We start from the raw sequence: 20,148 nt of genomic DNA, 5'->3' as shown, positions 1-20,148 counted from the left end.
TTCGTTTTGGGTCATATTGACCCCAACATCTTACTAAGGTTAAATTAGATAAATGATGTATCGTCATTGAAAATTAACTGATGAAATTTAGAGTTCAAAGGAAATAAATTGAGGATTATACTCACCTGGATTTCCAGGTATTCAACCAGTTAAAACTCACCAATCCTCTGGCATTTTGTTTGATCAATAAAATTCAGTAGAGTCAGAATAGCGGGAAAGCTTCTTAAAGGTCCCACAATACCCACGAAACGGTCATCAAACCTTCATCTGCATGTCCGGATCTAATCGAAAAACGTCTCCGGAAACAACTGCATTAGAGCTGCAAGGTCCCTAAAAAAACTTCATCCCGTTACTATTGACTGCGTCCCGGTATTTTCGCAAGATTCCCAACCTACGGCATTGGCATTGGCAACGAGATTTTTCAGCATTTCTTCTTAATCAAACTGGTACGTGAGAACCGTCGCTTGGTTTTGATTTTTTGTTCGTCCAATACATTCTTTTTCTTCTATGCAAAACGATAAAATTCATTGTCCAAATATGGTCTAGTAGCCTAAAAACTTGAACATGTCGACATAAGGAGAGTGATTCCTGAACAAAATATGATCAGTACCCGTCGAGATAGAGAGATATCTAGATAGGCCCAAATGTATGTAGATTGAAAGGACTGAGGAAACCATCGAAATAGGGAGAAATATCGAGATATAGAACATCGAGATGTAGAGAGTCGACTGTATAATGATATCGTGACCAGAGCTAATCTTCAACTTGGCATTATGTTCAAAATCGTTAATGAGTTCAGGGATCCAATGTGTCTCAGGTCTCTCTTTTTCTCCCTTGGTGAGATCTTCATTAGAATCGAATGCTGTTGTTTGGTGTCCATTTCAAGCCAGATGGATTACTCAAATAGAAGCCATTAAAAAAAAGTTGTGCGATATGCACTACGCTTTATTGGAACCAATGGAATTTGCCACCGTACGAAGAGCGCTGTCGTCTTTTAAGAATTGAACCACTTGATGTGAGAAGAAGAATCGCCCGAACAACGTTTGCAGGAAAATTGCTCACAGGTGACAAAGATTGTCCTACGTTTCTGGACCATATTCAAATATACGCGCCAGAAAGACCGCTTCGTCACCGTTACTGTGTTTTGCTGTAGTAGAGGAGCAGCAATTATGCCTTGAACAAACCCGTCTGTACCATCTGCTAACAATTAAATAAAGGTTTTCCATATTTTGACTACAACGTTTCTGCTGACGTGTTTTGACAACGACTACTAGAAGTTTTCTGTACCGCCGGATGTTACCAACTAGATTTAGAACAACGTTTGGACAATACCGTATAGAAGGATATTTTCTTTTATCAATTTTCAAATCAAGGCACCTTTCGTCTATATATAGTGTTTTTATTCATCTTAATTAAACGTAACTGTTACACTTGTAGCTGTTCTTTTTTTTTCTTAAACTGATCTGAATGAATGTTTTCGGATGTCACTTCCGGATATCTTTTCTATCCTCGTCTATCTTCTTCAGCCGTTACGGTTTATCCATATCAAACTTTCTTTGCGTATCTCAATCTAATCTGGTAGCGTCTTTTATTGGTTTCAGTGTTTCTCTTTCTCTTCTTCATAGTTTAGCAGTATTTTTATTCTGTGTCTACTCAGCGGCTGTGTTATTGCAGTCTAAATTCCTCGTTAAACCCCATTGTTCCTGTTAAGCAAAACGTGTCCTCCTGCCCCTTACAACACAATCTGCCGACAGTGATTTATTTTTTCAACGATTGACCCTTTCTGTTCTCTGGTTGGTCGTACTTGCGTGGTGGTGTGTGAACTGTTATGTTAGTGGTGATTTTATTCGGCTCCAAAAAGTGTTCAATCCATTTGTTTATATCGGAAAGCCATCCAGACAGACGCATACACAGCATGATTTCGCTCACAAATAATTTGGAACAAACTCATATCTTTCCCTAAGATCCTTATTCATATGCGAATGTTTAATTTCCTCTTAATAACTGTATCCTAGCCATATCGAGTACTAAAGTAAGAAGGAGCGACAATAAATAAAAAAAAACTAGCATACTTCATGTCCTCTTTATAATCCTGATTCAATAGGTGAAACAAAAAACGAATCCTTTGCACAGTGAAATAAATTTCTTGCTAAACAATAATAGATTAAGGCAGCCCCTCCTACACAATTATTCTTGAAGGTAGCAGTCAGTAGTAGTAGTAGTAGCAGCGGCAGAAGCAGTAGCGATCGAGGAGACTATGAGACGCAAAAAAAAAACTGAATTACTTGGGTGGGAGGGGGTATATTCGCAAACAGCTGGCATACACACGGATTAAGTAATAGGAGAGTGGTCCACAACACGAACCAATGTGATAGTGCCTATTGTTTCCCTTTGCCATATGCAAACGCGTCGCTTCTAGTTGATGTTGTCTGTGTAGCACACTCAATGATAAGCACATGTTTTGTTTGTCTGCCGTTTTCAGTTAACGTCCATTTTATTTTAGCTCACTTGTATTCCATAATTCTTGCACAGCTTAGCTTATGTTTTATTCTCACATGCTAAATTATTTTATACGCTTCAGCTCTGTTTTGTTTTGCTTTTTTTTAGTGTGTTTTACTTTATTTTTTACCATTATATTACTTTATATTATTTTTTTCCCCAATTTTCCAATATAATCATCCACACACTCGTCACCTGGCTGGCTTCTGCTTATTACTGTGTTTTGTTTGTTTCTTACATTGTTTTAAAGAGTTGGTTTTCGGTTCCTTATTTTGCTACTTTTATTTGTTGGTTTCATTCACCTATCTCAATTATCAACGGAGCTTTACTATTGTTACAGTTTTCTCGCTTTCGCTCTCTACTTTTCTTGCTTGTCTCAATCTCGCTCGCTCGCAGTTACTGCTCGTCCGTCTTGTTATTTTTTCTATCCCTCATCATCACCATCAACATCGTGCTGCTTCTTCGCTTGCTGAGGCTGCTTTTTCTCTTACATCTTCATCTGCTCCCCCCCACTTGCCTGTCTGCCTACCTGATGCACACAAACATACACACAACTTAACGGTTAGCGTTCTTCAGCTGGTTGGATAGCCAGTCGAGACCTTCGTACAAACCGTCGCCGCTCGTTGCACAGGTCGCCTGGATGTACCAGTTGCGGTTTCTCAGCGAATGCAGGCCCAGCTTGTCGGTGATTTCTGCGGCGTTCATCGCGTTTGGTAGATCCTGGAAGCAGAGAGGAAGGAAGGATAAGACGATGATTAATGGAACGGAAGCATTCTTAGATAAATTTGAATTTTGAATCAGGATTGATTTTATAAAAATGGTTTTCGATTCTACAAGAACTGAAATGAGTATCATAGTTGTTCATCGTAAATTGTGCCATCCATCTCCAAATCACTGTTTTTCGATGTTTCTGTGAACATCATATATATAATAGCCCTGTTTGTCTGTCCGGTGACTAGCCAACCAGACGCAGCACACGGGGAAATTATCACAAAAAACGAAATATCTGACACTTCAATTCTTTTTTACAATCAGATACAGGAAACAAAACCAGTGACAACCTTAGACAACCAGACATAACATTTGATGAAAAAAAAATCACAGACAACAGACGTTGAAAATTTTGATTTTTTTGGTGCAATCGTTCATATTGAAAAAAAAAACATGCCACGGGCGCTACTGCGTCCACAAATAAACTAGTTTTTCTATATTAAACTTGCAACTGTTCCCCATGTTAGGAGCGGCTGATCATCATCCGAGTGCCAGCGAGGGACTCTAAACTAAACTGTGCACATCATGCTGCATCGTGTCAGCATCTAGAAGGCAGCCCCTTTAACGCGAAGTAGGTAGCGCAACCCTGGTAAGGTAGCCTTCCGAAGATTATACAGTTACCAAGAAAAGCAAAAGTAGAGCAAACGGGTTGATTCAACGGCAACAGACCCGGCAACGAATAAAGGACAACGATTGGAAAGTCAGATCTTGGAACGTGAGAACTTTGAATGAATCCGCGCGTGTTGGGCTCCTGGCTCGTGAGCTGCAGAAGGCGTGAGTGTGGCAGCAATCCAGGAAATACGGTGGCCCAGAACTGGAGAACGTAAAATCCGACCGGTGGATCTCATAGCGAACACTTCATTCAAGTACCACATCTACTATAATAGCGGCGGTGACAGAACAGAAAAAGGGATTGGCTTCATAGTGATCAGGAAGCGGATGAAGCGTGTTAGCCGGTGGTAGCTGATAAGCGACCACATTTGCGTGTTGAGAATGAAGGGCAAATTCTTCAACTATAGCCTGATCAGCATCTATGCCCCAACGAACGACAAGCCTGATGACGTGAAGGATGAGTTCTATGAGAGCCTTGATAAGGCCTACGGAGAGTGCCCAACACACGATGTAAAGATTGTCATCGGGGATGCAAATGCGCAGATCGGAAGAAAAAGTTTCTTTCGCCCTGTAATTGGTACGGCAAACCTTCATTCCGCTACCAACGATAATGGTCTGCGACTTGTAAACTTTGCTGCTGCTAGAGGGATGGCAATAAGCAGTAGCTACTTCGCACGTAAGAATATCCGCAAACAAACCTGGCAATATCCGAGTGGAGACACTTGCTCACAGATAGACCACGTGCTGGTCTACGGACGACATTTCTCGGATGTTATAGATGTAAGGTCCTTCAGAGGTCCGAACATGGACTCGGATCACTATCTTGTAGTTGCATAAATTCGGGTGCGACTCTCCAGCGTCACGAGTTCACGAAACAACAGAACGATGCGTTTCAATATCCAACGCTTGTCAGTTGAAGGAGTTGCTGAACAGTACCACCAGAAGCTGGACGAGCGGATAGGAGATGCCCCCGGATCTGGCGACGTCAACAGATTGTGGGAAAATATCCACGAAGCTGTGACTACAACAGCGCAGGAAGTGTTAGGCACTGCACAGTGACGTTAACGAAATGGTTGGTTTGATAAGGAGTGTCAGCGAGTGACGGACGAGAAAAATGTTGCTAGGAGTCGAATGCTAGTGGCTCGTACCCGTTGCAACATAGAGCGGTACAGTGTAGCAAGGGCAGAAGAGAAACGAATCCACCGCAGGAAAAAAAAGCAACACGAAGAGAGTGTGATCGGCAAATACCAGGCAGGTTTTCGTGAGGACCGATCAACGACGAATCAGATGTTTAGCCTGCGGATGATCCTTGATAAATTCCGGAAGTACAACTTGCAGACTCACCATCTATTCATTGATTACAAAGCAGCGTACGATTCAGTGATAAGAAATGAGCTGTGGCAGATAATGTCCGAACATGGTTTTCCGGCGAAATTGATTAGACTGATACGTGCAACGCTGGATGGCTCGAAAAAAAGTACCCGGTCATCCCTCATCAACACCATCAACATCGTGCTGCTTCTTCGCTTGCTGAGGCTGCTTTTTCTCTTACATCTTCACCTTTGTGACCTTGTGACCTTCGAATTTATTAGGATAGGCTTAACCATTAACTCTAACAAGACAAAGTACATGATGGCAGGTAGAGATAGAGGAAGACCTAGTGGTGTTGGTGCAGAGGTAGTGCTTGATGGGGATGTGTTTGAAGTTGTTGAAGAATTTGTTTACCTTGGAACGCTTGTGACATGGACAATGATGTTTCCCGTGAAGTAAAAAAATTATTATGAAGTGAAGAAAAAAAGTATTGCTGTTGCGAATAGGGCCTTTTACGGATTACGTAACCAACTTAGGTCCCGCCACATGCAGACGGAAACAAAATTTGCTCTATACATAACTCTGATTCTACCAATAGCCCTTTATGGACATGAAGCATAGACATTAAAAGAGGCGGACCGGAGAGCTTTCGGGGTTTTCGAGCGAAAAGTGTTGCGTACAATACTTGGAGGGAAACTAGAAAATGATGTGTGGCGCAGACGCATGAATCATGAGCTGTATCAAGTATACAAAGAAGAAAATATTGTGAATCGTATAAAATACGGCAGACTTCAGTTGGCTGGTCAACAGAAAACCAGATAGTGGCCGGCGACTTCGTGGAAGCCCACGAACACGCTGGCTGCACGCGGTAGAATCTGACCTGAGGATCCTGAACGTTCGGGGAAACTGGATGAACATCGCCCATGACCGACGATTATGGAGCTCTACAATACGCCAGGCATAGGTGTATCGACGCTGTAGCCAACCAGGTATCCAGGTAGGTAGGTATTTCCCACCAAAAACGGTTATACGTTGTCAAATTATTGTACGAAATAATTACAGGGTGGCCACTGAAATTTAATTTTCGAATTCCCGGTTTTTTCCCGCTTTTCCCGGTAAATTTTGTCAAATTTTCCCGGTTATTATTCAATCTAAAAAAAAATCAGGGCTAGTGTTTTAAATATAACTAGGTATTTTATTTTTTTATCAAACCGGAGGACAGTTTTATATCGAAGCAACTGATAATTCGTAACGAATCTTTCAAATAGATACATTAAATTACCTACCAACAACTTATGCGAAATGCTTTATGAACAGGAACACAAAAATTGTGCGCTACGTGGCCATGTAGATAGTGTCAGCTGGCATTTAAACAACATAGTAATAACCACATTATCAATCGCTCCAAACTTTTCAAAACTGTTTTGGGTTCGGATCCCATCGCAACCCTACATTTTTGTGAATATGCTTGTCAAACTTATCTGGATAAGTGGCGAGAAGGAGAATTAGGAGGCACAAAATTAAATTATCCGGCGCTCGTTCGGTTTATCACGGTTTATCGTTCTATCCGGATAAAATATTGTGTGAAAATACTTGCTCACGGGAGAACATGGAAAAATTTCCCTCCACGATTTAGCATGTTTTAGACTTAGAGAGCAATGAAGTAAGTGAAGTAGTATAAAACCGCACCATAGTTATTGGTATTGCTTTCTAAAAATGCACAAACTCATAGAACAGCTTATTCGAATACAGATTCAATCCAAAGACCCAGATCTTTGTTTCCTAATCTAATCTAATCTAATCGAACACAAACGCAACCAGTACAATGAAAGCATCATGGAGAAACATTGAGTTAGATGACGCCCAATAATTTCTTTTCTTCGAGATGTATCGTATTCAAGTAGTCACTTCAACAGTAGTAGTAGTCACTTCAATACAGTAGTCACTTCAATACATATCACGAATCTACAGGGGTTGAAGGCTGCGTGGACATACCGTACCATACGCACCGCTTATTTGGTAGTTGTATATAAATATGTAGTGAAATGAATAACATTATAATAAGAAATTATATCAAATTTTATATATACTTGTAGACTATAACATCAACTAGCAGCCAAAGTTAACTCGGGATGTACATCTCTTGTAGAAGAAGCTGGAAATTGTAAAGAATTTAATTATAATATTTAGACCCAGGTCTTTGTTTCCGATCAAAATCATTATTTTGCTCCCTAAAACAGATTCAAACATATTTTGGACATAAAAAAGATTCGATGCGTAATTTAATCAGTTTTACATTTTAATTTTCGAGAATTTTGTTTTCTTTTTTTTCTGTTTTCTATCCATTACAATAAAATTTTGGATTTATTATTCAAAAGTTTATACATCCCTTTCAATAATTAAATATTCCAAAGTATTGGAACTTATTCCTTATTTTTCGTGTAACAAGTTAAAAATATATCTTAAGAGCATTTATATCATTTATATATCTCAGTATCATAACCTTCTATTATATTAGGTTAGTCGTGGGAAAAAAATTAAAGATATTTTGCTCTTTAAAATATTACAGACAAAATCTCAAAGTATCAAAAAATACCATTTTTAATAATGTAGAATGTTTGAATACAATTCCAAACAACTTTTGAACATGTGTTTAAATATATATTTATCACCATATTTTTTTTAATGATGTGCAATTGAAAATTACAAAAAAAAAATAGTAGAAGTACCTGATGTAAATGCAAGCTTGAAGAATAAATTGAAGTTTAATACATTCACTTAAAGGAATTAATAATTCGATATTCGATTCTATGCTTACCCCATAACACAATATTTATGATAAATGTCACTCGAAATTGATTAAAAAATGATCTAGTGACAACACAAACTGGATTTGGAAAAAAAATATCTATTTAATATTTGTACTTCTTTCACACCATATACTAAAATCAAATAATTCAGTTCTTATTAAATTGACTGAGTAATAAACATCAAAGATTAAATCTTTTCCTTATAACAACTTCATTAAAAACTTTGAATAATTTTGAATGTAGCTTAACGAAAATATTTTTTCCCGGTACATGTTCTGAATTCCCGGTTTTTCCCGCTTTTTTTCCCGGTGACTTCAATTTCCCGTCTTTTTCCCGCTTTTCCCGTTTTTCCCGGTTCGGTGGCCACCCTGTAATTAATTGTAGGGAGAGAAAATAGAAAAAAAAAACATGAGCTGACTGTCGTTTGCTTGGCGTGGCCGCTGTTGCGGCTGCCGTGGTTTTGTTTTTCTGTTATTGCATGGAAGAATAAATGGTAAAAAGAGACGTCAACCATTCAGGTCCCTGTGCCAAATGACCAGTCCCTGCCAAACGGGATGCCATCGTGTTTAGGATTTAAGGCCGGAGTGGCCTGTACAGCACATAAAAGTGTTCACCATTCAACTCGGTCCATAACTGCACGTCGCTAGCCACGCAGTCTGCGGAGGGTCCGGAAATCTGCAGAGAACTACCGGTTTAATAATCGTTTTGTAGATATTGTATGTGCAGCTCAAAACCGAATTTTTGAACTCACGACAATCAATTTTTCTTCTATTAGTCGCAAGTTTCATCACTGCGCATCTGGTGCGCTGTATAGCGCATCTGGTTGCGAATAATGTGCACCAGTTGCGCAATGATGCGCCATAAGTTGAACGCGAATAAAATCGGTTTTCGCGACTTCGAAATTCGATTTTCAACTGGAATCATAATAGTCAGTTTGGTACAGCGGCGAACTCTATTCGAGTCCAAAGTATGTTCCATTTCTTGCCATGATGCGTCTCCGAATTTCTCTGTTGGTATCGTTATCGGAGGTGGAGGTGGCTTACATTGTCCTCTCGTGAACCGCTTCCTATCATGTGGCTATTAGAGCGTTCACTCATAAATCCCGCTTGGTACTGCGGCATAAAATTTGGAAGAGCACTTGTAAGCAGCGTTCAGCAATGTGTTCGTTTGAAGGTTTTCGTTTAAGTCCTTACACATATTGGGTTGTGGCACGCGGCCTTTACGTGTTATTAGCGCGGTACAGTTGCTCACATTCGCCGTCATACCAGTCGTTGCGGTGCTTGCAATGGCGGATCGAATATCCCTCCAGCCATCTGTAAGAGAAGCTGCGCCCAACCACTCTTCCGTTGGGATTGACACTTCCAGCTGCTGCGCGTAGTCTTGGGCTACCGTGGAGGCACCATATTTGACGCAGTTAAGAAAATTTCAAAAAGAAACATTATTTAAAAAATAATTGCAAAATGGATTCGCTTTATATTCTGCATAATGAGCTTTCTACTATTATAGAATGTGTACAAATAATTAAACTTCGAAATATAAGTTTATTTCTTAGTTTTTTAATCTGTTTTTATGTGGTACTTGAGGTGCCCAACTTGACGCACTAGTTTTACCATGCTCCTTATTTGACGCAAAGTTGTTCCTAATTTGACGCACTTTGAAACTTTATAAAAACTCAATCAATTAAACGCCATATTTTTTATTATGTAATGACAGTGTAATAGAACTTTGCACGGTATAAAATAACAAGTTATCTCATTTCACAAAGCGGCATTTTATGTATTTTTGTTCAGTTGTTGTGCAAGTTATATGCTAGGGTATCTGTTCCCATATTAATAACAGCCCGTATATTAATCCTAACCGTCGATAAACCAAATAAAAAATCAATTTAATTACAATTTCACACACCGTATGTACACAATAATGGATGGAGCACATTCTCGTATGTTTGGAATATTATTTAATAGGGCTGTGACGATGTCGATATATCCGATAATATCGATAAATATCGGGTTGAAATTATCGATACGATAACCAATATTTCAAAATCCGATATCGTCGATAATTGACTCGATAATATCGCCGATATGACTTTATTTGATGATGGCTGTAAACTTTTCTATCACAAGTAGTGTTGAAACATGTTAATCGAATAATTCGATCTAAACTTTTCTCACAGACTTCTGAACTAAACTAAACTTCTGCAGAGTCCAAATACAAGGGTTTTGAAGCTTGTCATTTGATAAAAAATATCTTCTCAAAGTTCAAAAATTTAGTTTTTACTAGGAATGAAGTATATGACGTTTCCTTTTTATCTACTCTTTATCATAATACATTTTTTCAAGTGGTAAACTGCCGTGAATCGCATATTTGTCCCATATGAATAGGAAACCCAGCAAAAATAGGACAGATATGCGCTTCACGGCAGTAAAGATCGCAGTTTGAAAAGCTAAAAGGAGCCAAATTCATTTAAACAATTTTGTCAAACGCTTTACAATCCAACAGTACCCTGCGTTGACCGATTCAATCCGGATTTTTTCTGCATCTCATTTAAATACAATTTTTGGTTATGCCGGTACTAAAAGTGCAACAAACTACGAAAAAGTAGATGCACTTAGAAAAACTTTTAAGAGCATCCAAACCTTCCTTGAGTTTTGATCGATGGGGATCCAACTATCATTGAGCTCAGCTTTTGAAGGTGTGTATAGATCGCTTTCTCAGGGAATTAGCCTTACTTTTGCGCTGGGATAGTCCCTCGGGACATCTATTCGTTATTATAAACATGCCCTAATAAGATGTGTAACGTACTGCAAACTATTCTTAAGTAAACATGTTAAAGCCTGTTGTAGTACCGGTTACATATGAAATTAGATTTACAGCAGTGCCCTGTTATATATCGTTATTCTGAAAAAGGTTCTCAAAAATATATAAATGTGTGTCGATATTTGCTAATACAAGTGAATCTATGAGTAGCAATATTTTTTCCATATTGAAAAGGGAAATAATTTATTTTCAAATCGCTGTGAAACTTTTGCCTCGAGTGGCAGTTGTTCCATTGTTAGGGCGCATGTTAATCGAAATACGTACCAGCCATGATTCTGAAAGCATAAATATTATTTTTGTTTGCACAACGTTGATAGTGTGGCTTTTAAAAACAGCTTAAATTACATCATGGAAGCGTTGATTATTTGTTGCATAGCACATTTTTGCTATCTAAGATCAAAATGTTAGAAAAAATATTATTTCTGATCTTTGTATTAATTATCGGATATCGGATCCGATATCGATATCCAAAACTTGATATCGAAGCGATATCGATATTTTATTAATCCGATATCGATATTATCGATAAATGCTACATCGTCACAGCCTTATTATTTAAGATTTTCTTTGAGTAATGTTTTAATGCACAAGAATCAAATTATTAAAAGATAAAATTATAAAACACTTTTATTTTCATTTTCCTACCTCTGAACTGTTGGTTTGATGCACTGCTCGATTGCTACTAACAGATTCATCTGTTTTCACGCCGTTGTTTTCCACTCAATTTCAAGCTAACACAAATCTATCCTTTCAAAATTCACTTCACAACATATAAAGCACATCACATTTTCACTATAAATATAATTATATTTGAAAAACTAACGCGATTTCCTATAGTTTGATATAGGTTTATTTCGAACATCGTCTAAATTATCCTTGACCGTATTTCAAACTGTTTACATGGCTAGCAGTACTCTCAAGGGTTGCCGACCTAGATTTTTATTTCAAAAATGCTTGAATGAACTTTCATTGTGAAATTCAACTCTTATGTTTGTAAAATAAGGTAGATTGAAAAGATAATCTATGACAAACATAAAATCAAACTGATAAGTTGAAAAACTACAACAAAAACTGCAATTTTGTAATTATATTTCAACTCAAATACAAAGCATTGGCATCACTGCAATCACATCGTTACGTATACACAGAAGTAATAGTGTGCGTATTTTGTGTTGGAAACAGTATTATTGATATAGGTACAAGCATAGGATTAACTGTTTTTGAATGTTATTGAAATAGGTACATGGCGGTGATTATGTTTTTTGGCTAAATACTTCTATAATGTGATAATAAATTCATTTTTGAAGTTGCATAATTGTTTTCCATTAAAAATTACGTGAGCCGAGCATAATTATTCTCATGTTTCTTGATTATTGGGTGAGAAATCAATGCATTTCATATGCCCATTGCCTTATTGTTATTGATATAGGAACAGATACCCTATATGGTATGTAAGTGTTTTGTTAGTTTCATGTACCCTGCACATCAACAAAATGCTTTTCAATTAGGTGTAATGTCAAAACATATATTCAGGGGAGAATTAATTTTGACATTTCATTACGTAACCAGCCTACCATGGTCTCTTGTATTTGTGTAAACTGATGAGGATACAAAAAACGCAACCTGCATATGAACCCTTTTAGAACCACAATGAAGCTCCCAATATGCAAATGTGATGTGACCTGCAGATATATCTCAAAAATATGAGCTGCCCGTCTATATACATTTTATTAATAAACTTATAAACGCATCAAAATCGAAGACAGCATAAGGCATACTATCATGGGCTGGCCACTTAGTGGGATAATCCAATGTTGACTAATATTCCAAGTAGTAGAGAGTTAGTTAAAACTAAATGACTGCATATTGTTTTTCCTAAGAGTATTATTGAGGCTTATAAGTACTGCCTTGTCTATGCGTCTGATAAGATTAATTAGGAACATCACAATGCATTGTGAGCCTAATTTGACGCAGAACATTCTGGATTGAAAAATGCGTTCAAATGTTGGAATGTTCAGCTTAAAAGAGAAAGCTTACTCATTATGCTCAGCTGTTTGTAGATAGGAGTCAAAGATTCTCACAAAAGTAAATTTAAGCGAAAAAATGATAATTTGGTCCTTAGCATTGTGGCTAAGAAAGCGAGAATTTGACGCATTGTGAGTATGACCTCCATATATTTTATTCGAATACGTTGATTCTTCATCAATAATATGCTTTTTATGCCATATATGCAAAGAAGAAGAGCAAATAAAGACATCTAGCTTGATTCGTTGATATATTTTTGACGAAAATAAGTTTTATGAATCATTTGATATGAAAGTGCGCCAAGTTTGGACCTGCGTCAAATATGGTGCTTCCACGGTAGTCCACCGTCTTGTAGCTGCCCAACATTAGGCCGTGGCTTTCGGCGTATTGTACACCGTCGAGAGTTTTAAGCGCAGGCATATTTCGCTTTTCTACACTTTCTACCCTGTCCAGCAAATTCCCTGCAGCACCGCGACATCGAAGTTGCGTGGATGTAATTCATTTTAGACTATCCTGTCGCAAACTTTAAAACCTAGCGACTTGCATTTTCATGTTCCAAGCTTCCAATCGTGATCCGTTATTCGTCGTCTAGATCTTTGCCGATTATATCGAGTTGTATTTTCATTTCAAACACAAACCTCCTGTCTCGTCAGAGGGCCGTCGTGTCAGGTCTATTTAACTTCCCACCTAACACCAGGGCTTGTACGCTTTGAGCGGCACACGGTCGCTTTGGCGGAGCCTGCTTGCAGCTTTTTATAGTAGTTTAGCAGAGCCCACTGTCAAACCCCACCACATCCTAGGCAGGCACCACAACTCGCAATTGGCCTGGGGGAATCGTCAAGCCCTTGGATAAAGTCCCGGTTACCTCCATTTTGGCATTTTTCACGTATCCAGCGACATTATGCTTATTCAGTTTAGAAGAATCCATACCAAAACTCTTTGAATCGAATAGATGAAATTTGTATAACCTGTAACCGAACTTGCAGGTCAAGAGTCGTTAGAAAAACTTTCAACACTTAAACTGCCGTTATACGTATAAGTGTTCCATGTACATAGGAATACTAGCAAACATGGGACAAACTTGCGTACGACGACAGTAAAAATTTTCATTGATTAAAAATGCAATGTGGAACTTTCAACAAAAAAAAAACAGTCACTCAAATCGCTGTGAATCATTTCGGTCGCCATACATGACTTCTCGCCAAACACAGATTTGTTCCAATTCCGACAGTAAAAGAAACAATTGCTATGTTAACCGAACGATTAACAGTTTACACATGAATTATCGTTCAGCACAAACAAGTGCGAGCCTGTGCGGTTTACATTTTCGCATGTTTATCTCTAGTAGCACAAGCACGTGAACTATTTTGTCTATCGTTTGACACCGGCCAGACCTCAGCAAATTAAATACACATGTTGATAACTCCGTGCGTTATTCCACTTTGGGCAGCTACGAAACGCCCAGCCATATACGATAAGAAAGCTCGTTTAATTATGGAAACTTTTCTTTGTGTATGGCGGGCACACGCGTTCATAACAGGGAGCAAGCACGTCAATTTATAGATAATAATCGACGGATGTATTGGAAATATCCATCACCAATATAACAGGCCTCTTTTCAGTGTGGTTTCTCTTAGCCATCGCATCCATCAGTAGGGAAGTCGTCTCTTATCGTCGCCATAATGTACCCACATCATTCGTTCTTTTGCTATTATCACTGGGCGCTTTCGGCGTATTAAATAAACATACTGCGCAGATTAAGCGTTCCCATCATGACAACAAAGCGCACAGACGGTCGAATCACTTACCTGTTTGTTGGCGAATATAAGTAGAACGGCATCTCTGAGTTCATCTTCCGCCAGCATTCGCATCAGTTCTTCGCGGGCTTCTCCGATACGTTCTCGATCGTTACTGTCCACGACGAAGATAAGTCCCTGCAAATTGGTAACGGGAGGAGATAAATAATACGCTCCAAAGCTGAGTCACATGACCATGACGTGCGAACTTACTTGTGTGTTCTGGAAGTAATGCCTCCACAGAGGCCGGATCTTGTCTTGACCGCCTACGTCCCATACTGTAAAACTAATGTTTTTGTATTCTACAGTCTCCACGTTGAAACCTAGAATATGGAACAACAGTCACAACTTTGACAAATGGTTACAAGCGATGGTTCGTCTTACCAATGGTAGGGATCGTTGTAACAATTTCGCCTAATTTTAGTTTATACAGAATTGTGGTTTTACCGGCGGCGTCCAATCCGACCATCAATATTCTCATCTCCTTCTTGCCGAACAGTCCTTTGAACAGATTTGCGAAAACGTTCCCCATGCTGCTGCTGCTTGCTTTGTCTTATCGTTTGCTAGTTTCTGTTATTATCGGTTGATTTTTGCAGTCCAATAAAAAAAATCCTAACCTAAGGAGAACGGAGTTTTGGGTTTCTGCCTTCTCTGTATTGTGGATAAGATGAGCTTTCCGTTTGTTGAAGATATCACTTGGTCTAAGTGTGGGTTACTGTGGGCGGTTAGTCCGTGATGCTCCTCTAGCTTTGACTGGTTTCTATCTTACAATCACAATGTTAAACCTGTAATTAAAAGGAAATTGACCGATTAGAAATATTTTGAATGAAAGTATAATCTACGAGTCGTTTGTATTTAAACGGGAAATATTTCAGTAGTTGAAAACAAAGCCCTTTCTTCATATTCTCGAAGATTTCATTCAAAGATTTAAAATAATAAACGTTTGAAGAATCGTCAGCGTAATGTAATTTTTTTTTATTTTAGTATAATTTGGCCAGTTGTCTCTTATCCAAGTCTAATTTGGCAATAGAGTGGTGTGGTACGCAGATAATAAGATAGATGATGTGTCAAAGTAGCTGAGCCTGCTCTCATTCTCAATTGTCCCGAGTTTCAACCCATTAAAAAATATAAATATAAGCAGCGATAAAAAAACAAGTACGTTCGAAGTCAAAGAAATACTGATACAGTAGGTACTACTACAGACCCCATTAGATTTCGGCAATACATTTGTTTTTCCATTTTTGATTTTTTTTTTCTCGGGACAAACGCTTAGGTTTCAAAATCTACGTAAAAATGTATCACGGTGTGTCTGGTGTCACAATAAATGAAGGATAAAGCATTCTGAGAAAACTAAAACCATTCGATTTTGGCATCATGAACGTTTTGAACGAGTTACCAAAATCGAATGGGGTCTGTTATGAACTTTGACTGTGCAAAACTAATCTGCCGTTAATCGCAAGTCTGCACATTTGTAAATGGATGCCATAAAGGTCCGACAATAAGATTGCTACATAAGTGAGTAAAAGTAATACAATACAAAATACGTATTGGGAATTAGTTCTACAAACCGTCGTCGAACCGTGGACACATAGTTATTTTGATACCAGGGGTTGGGTCTTACGACAGGTTTAGACACCGGCTCAAAAAAGTTTAAAAAAAAACAACCAAGGGGGTTTCAGGGGTCATTTCGAGATAAGAGCAACCAGCGAGTTCGCCGGACATAAACGCTATGAATTTCACTGTCAGGAGTATGTTGGAGACCGCGGCTGCTCTAGAACATCATGTGTTTTGTGCTAGTCCTGAAGCGACACTTGGTGGCCTTTGGTAAAATAACACAAGAGCACCTGCGGACCTCGTACGATGCGTTCTTCAATCGTCTGCGACGAGTGGATCAGCTCAAGGACAAAAAAATGAACCTTTGTCATGTGATATGTTTTCTTGTAAAAACGAATAAATTTGAAATAAAATATTTTTATTTTGATCAATTTGTCTGTTCATTCTAATAACGCACTTCAATAGCCGGACCCTACATACAGATGTGCTCGACTTGGGGTTGTTAGCGGCAGTAATGAGCTCGGTCAAAAATCAAGTTTGTGATCTCCTTCGAACAGTTGAAATGCATTGCATATTTTATAATTTTATAATTGGAATAACCTTGAGGATTCATAATACTTTAAATCGAGAATTACATGACTTTATAAATTACTTGAAAACGGCCTTCAGGTTTGGCTGAAAAATATTGAGCTTTATGAGCAGATTAAGCATATCTGGAAGTGCTGCAACTGAGTATTAAATTAGAATGCACTTTTGCCCCCGCTCGATAAGATAATGATCGCGAACGCAGATGTGTATTTTTTATCACATGGTACTATCGAATGGTAAGTTACTGCCTTCTCCATGCATACTGCACATACGGTGCAGAATGTCTTCTCTATTTTGCACAGTCGTACGTCGCCAACCACGAGACGAAGAGTCCGCAATTCGTCTTCTGAATTTCGTTACGCTGAAAGGGAAGATTTCGAACGTTACTAACTCCCTTGTTTTTCGATGGATTTTTAAGATTTATATATCAATCGACTCGGACACTCTCCAGTATTTTGCCTACTTCATTGAAACTTAAAATTTTTAATGATAAGCTACTGAAAATTTCAATTCTTGTCAAAGCCAGCAAAAATTTCATATATAACCAATCCTGTGCATTCCTAACACGGACATCAGAATTCGGTAATATGTCACGGGCCTTCGGGTCCACCGCAAGATTTCCTTTGTGTATAAAAGAAGCAGTGCCTGCCGTGTACGAGTCATTACAATTTGTAACAACAACGCGTTTGGACGTGCTTTTTGCTTGCGCATTTTTCGTTTCGTTCGCTCGTTCGCTGTGTTTACCTACACAGCATGCAGTCGCCAGCGGTAGAACTGCCGATGGGTCGGCGAATATGCATGAAAGAAGTGTGCGCATTTTTTGTCATTCTGTGCTTGATGATGGTCGGATGCAGTGGTGCTGGTGTCGGTTGCGATAGATGCAATCGCCCATCGCATCCCTCGGAGTTCACTTCTAGAGGCCGATGCTGGCTGAGGCTGCGAGGGCAGCGGTGATGGATGAAGAAGAATAAAATTAGAGAGATTTGGTCTGCTTATCCACAAAAAGTGATTGGTTTCATAATCCACATGATCCCGGGATGGGTACGAGTCATGGCATATGACTGCCCAATATATTAAGTTGTGCTTGGTACTAAACGACACGTGCATTAAAACATGGTTATACTACAACAGTTCTGATTCCCTAGCAAAAAAAATCAACTGCGCTGATGAAAATAACAATCTGATTAAAATAATTGCTTTCATTTATTCGCAGAAGGCATTAGCAATTAAAGATGCACAACCAGCAATAGTGTTAATATCCATTTTAGATTTGAAAATTTCGCTGTATTACATGTAAATGTTTTAAAAAAAAGTCCGCAAAAAATAAGTTCCAGAAGAATATTTAAATAAACATTATCTTATTCTTTGTTTTTCATTTTCTGAGAAATTATATTATTAAATTTGACGTAGACTTGGAGTTTGGAATCAAAACATTAAATAATTTTTCGTTGACGTACTAGCAGTACCTCTTCTATTTTAGTAGGGTTACTCACTCTGAAAAATCTTCACGTCATTTTTACCTGAAAACAAATGTGGTTCTCATCCACCATACTTTTCACGTAAGAGTGACCTGAATCAAGTAACCTGAACAAAATTTAGATTCCTTGAGTTACGTGATTTATCCGGTGAATATGATTGGATTTTCCAGTACTAATGACGTGAAGCTTGAAAGAAGTTACGTGTTTGATCAGGTGAACCTGACGTGATTTGTACGTACTGGTTACGTTAAATTTTAGTGAAAGTTACAAGACAGCAGGTAACCACTACGTGTTTTGAAATGTATTGTAATATAATGATTTTGAAATAAATGTAAAAATGAACAGGGACTGCCCATAAAAGGGAATGTTTTAGGCGTCGTTGATGCATTGATACAGGGAATGCCGGAATTGGTCATTGCGCTTCGGAGTTATCACAGAAACACGGTTGAAGAAAAAACAAAGTTATCGGCGGATGTTGAATAAAATTTATCAGATTTGTTGAGAAATGATGCCAACGAGAATCGCTGAGAATTTGAAACCAACCTTGCTCGAAAATTTTTTCATATTGACGCTTTTAATCTCGCTGTTAATCAACCAAAAAGTAGTGGAACCAAGACTATAAATTTTATACTATCGCGACCGGAAAACTGTAGCTCTAGACTTCTATGCAGCTTCCTTTTCTTTCACATCATTTTTCAACAAATCTAATAAAATTTATCCAAACTCCAAGGAGAAAAAATGCAGGCACCGAAAATATCCGCCTAGATGCACCTGAAATATCACTCACCTCCACGAAGCCTCATTATGTTTAGGTTATGTATCTTTCAATCTTGTTTACAATGCAGGTCTTCCGCAAATGCCGAAGCTGCAATCACACTAACACAATCTCACTTGAATAGTTTACGTGGATGAAAAGCCATATTCACCAAGATTTTTAGTAAAAGTTACGTGAATTTCAGGTCAGCATTACTAACGTCACGTCACGTGTAAGTAAATAAGAGCTCAATAGTTAGAAACAAATCAAATTATGAATTTAATTATTAGCTTCATTTCCAGAAGTTTTCAATAAATAAATTGCTAATAATTCTACACAGCAGTTGTTGGAAGTTGTCGTTTCCAATATCAATACCTTTAATCAAACTCCATACATCCAAAAGTTAGAAGTTAAATGAAAATACGTTACGTTTATACAAGTCCTACGTCTTATCGCGGTTATGTTAAAAACATTACCCATTGCTCGTTTTTCTTCAACCAGCACATACACCAGACCATATCCGCCTGGTTATTGTGCAACATTTTGCCAACGCTGTCGTTACATTTTTGCGGAATGGATGATGGTTAACAAGTGATGCGTTTTTCCATGTATGTAGCTTTTATCCAATATGCCGAGGTTACGTAAAAATTATTCTGGTCTTCTATGATGAGTATTAGCATAATCTAAGTATGGGACCGTATGCTAATTATGTAATGGTCTACCATTTTCTTACTTTTCAAATGAACAAAAAATAATTTATATGGGAAAAATCGTACAAGGAGGGGAGGGGGCCCGAAAAACCCAGAAAAAATGCTTGCGTAGTTAGTGTACGATCCCTATCGTATTCGAAGTCTAGTTTTCAAATAAACGTTCGGTTAGTAATCAGCTTCGTCCGTTTCTGTTTCATTTAGGGCAGCGGTTCTTAACCTGGGGTACATGCTGGCCCCAGGGGGTACCTCGCAAAAAAAAGCGTAATGGTGGATGTAGAACTAATTCAATAAAATCTTATTGGCAAATTTTTGATAATTTTTGTTTCTAAAACTTGTTATTGTACATAATATGCCTGGGGATCAATAAATCAAAGACATTTGAATCCTGCCATCACAGTGTATGAAGAGCTGTGATACACT

At 38.2% G+C, this 20,148-nt stretch overlaps 1 protein-coding gene across 2 annotated transcripts in view; it reads right to left on the bottom strand.

The window, feature by feature from the left end:
* Positions 1-1,378: 1,378 nt before the first annotated feature.
* The window catches only part of LOC134225277 (ADP-ribosylation factor 1), a 48,675-nt gene continuing 29,905 nt past the window's right edge, over positions 1,379-20,148 (bottom strand). For both annotated transcript variants that reach the window (XM_062705220.1, XM_062705219.1), the window contains exons 2-5: positions 15,029-15,429; positions 14,858-14,967; positions 14,657-14,782; positions 1,379-3,219 (exon numbers count right to left, since the gene is read on the bottom strand). In XM_062705220.1, coding sequence (XP_062561204.1) covers positions 3,055-3,219; positions 14,657-14,782; positions 14,858-14,967; positions 15,029-15,176 — 549 coding nt within the window. In that variant the 5' untranslated portion in view covers positions 15,177-15,429 and the 3' untranslated portion in view covers positions 1,379-3,054. The remainder of the gene's footprint in view (positions 3,220-14,656; positions 14,783-14,857; positions 14,968-15,028; positions 15,430-20,148) is intronic.

Source organism: Armigeres subalbatus, chromosome 3 (assembly GCF_024139115.2).
Source record: "Armigeres subalbatus isolate Guangzhou_Male chromosome 3, GZ_Asu_2, whole genome shotgun sequence".
Classification (NCBI taxonomy): Eukaryota; Metazoa; Arthropoda; class Insecta; order Diptera; family Culicidae; genus Armigeres; species Armigeres subalbatus.
Note: the sequence above shows the minus strand (reverse complement) of the source record. Positions and strands in the feature narration are given on the sequence as shown.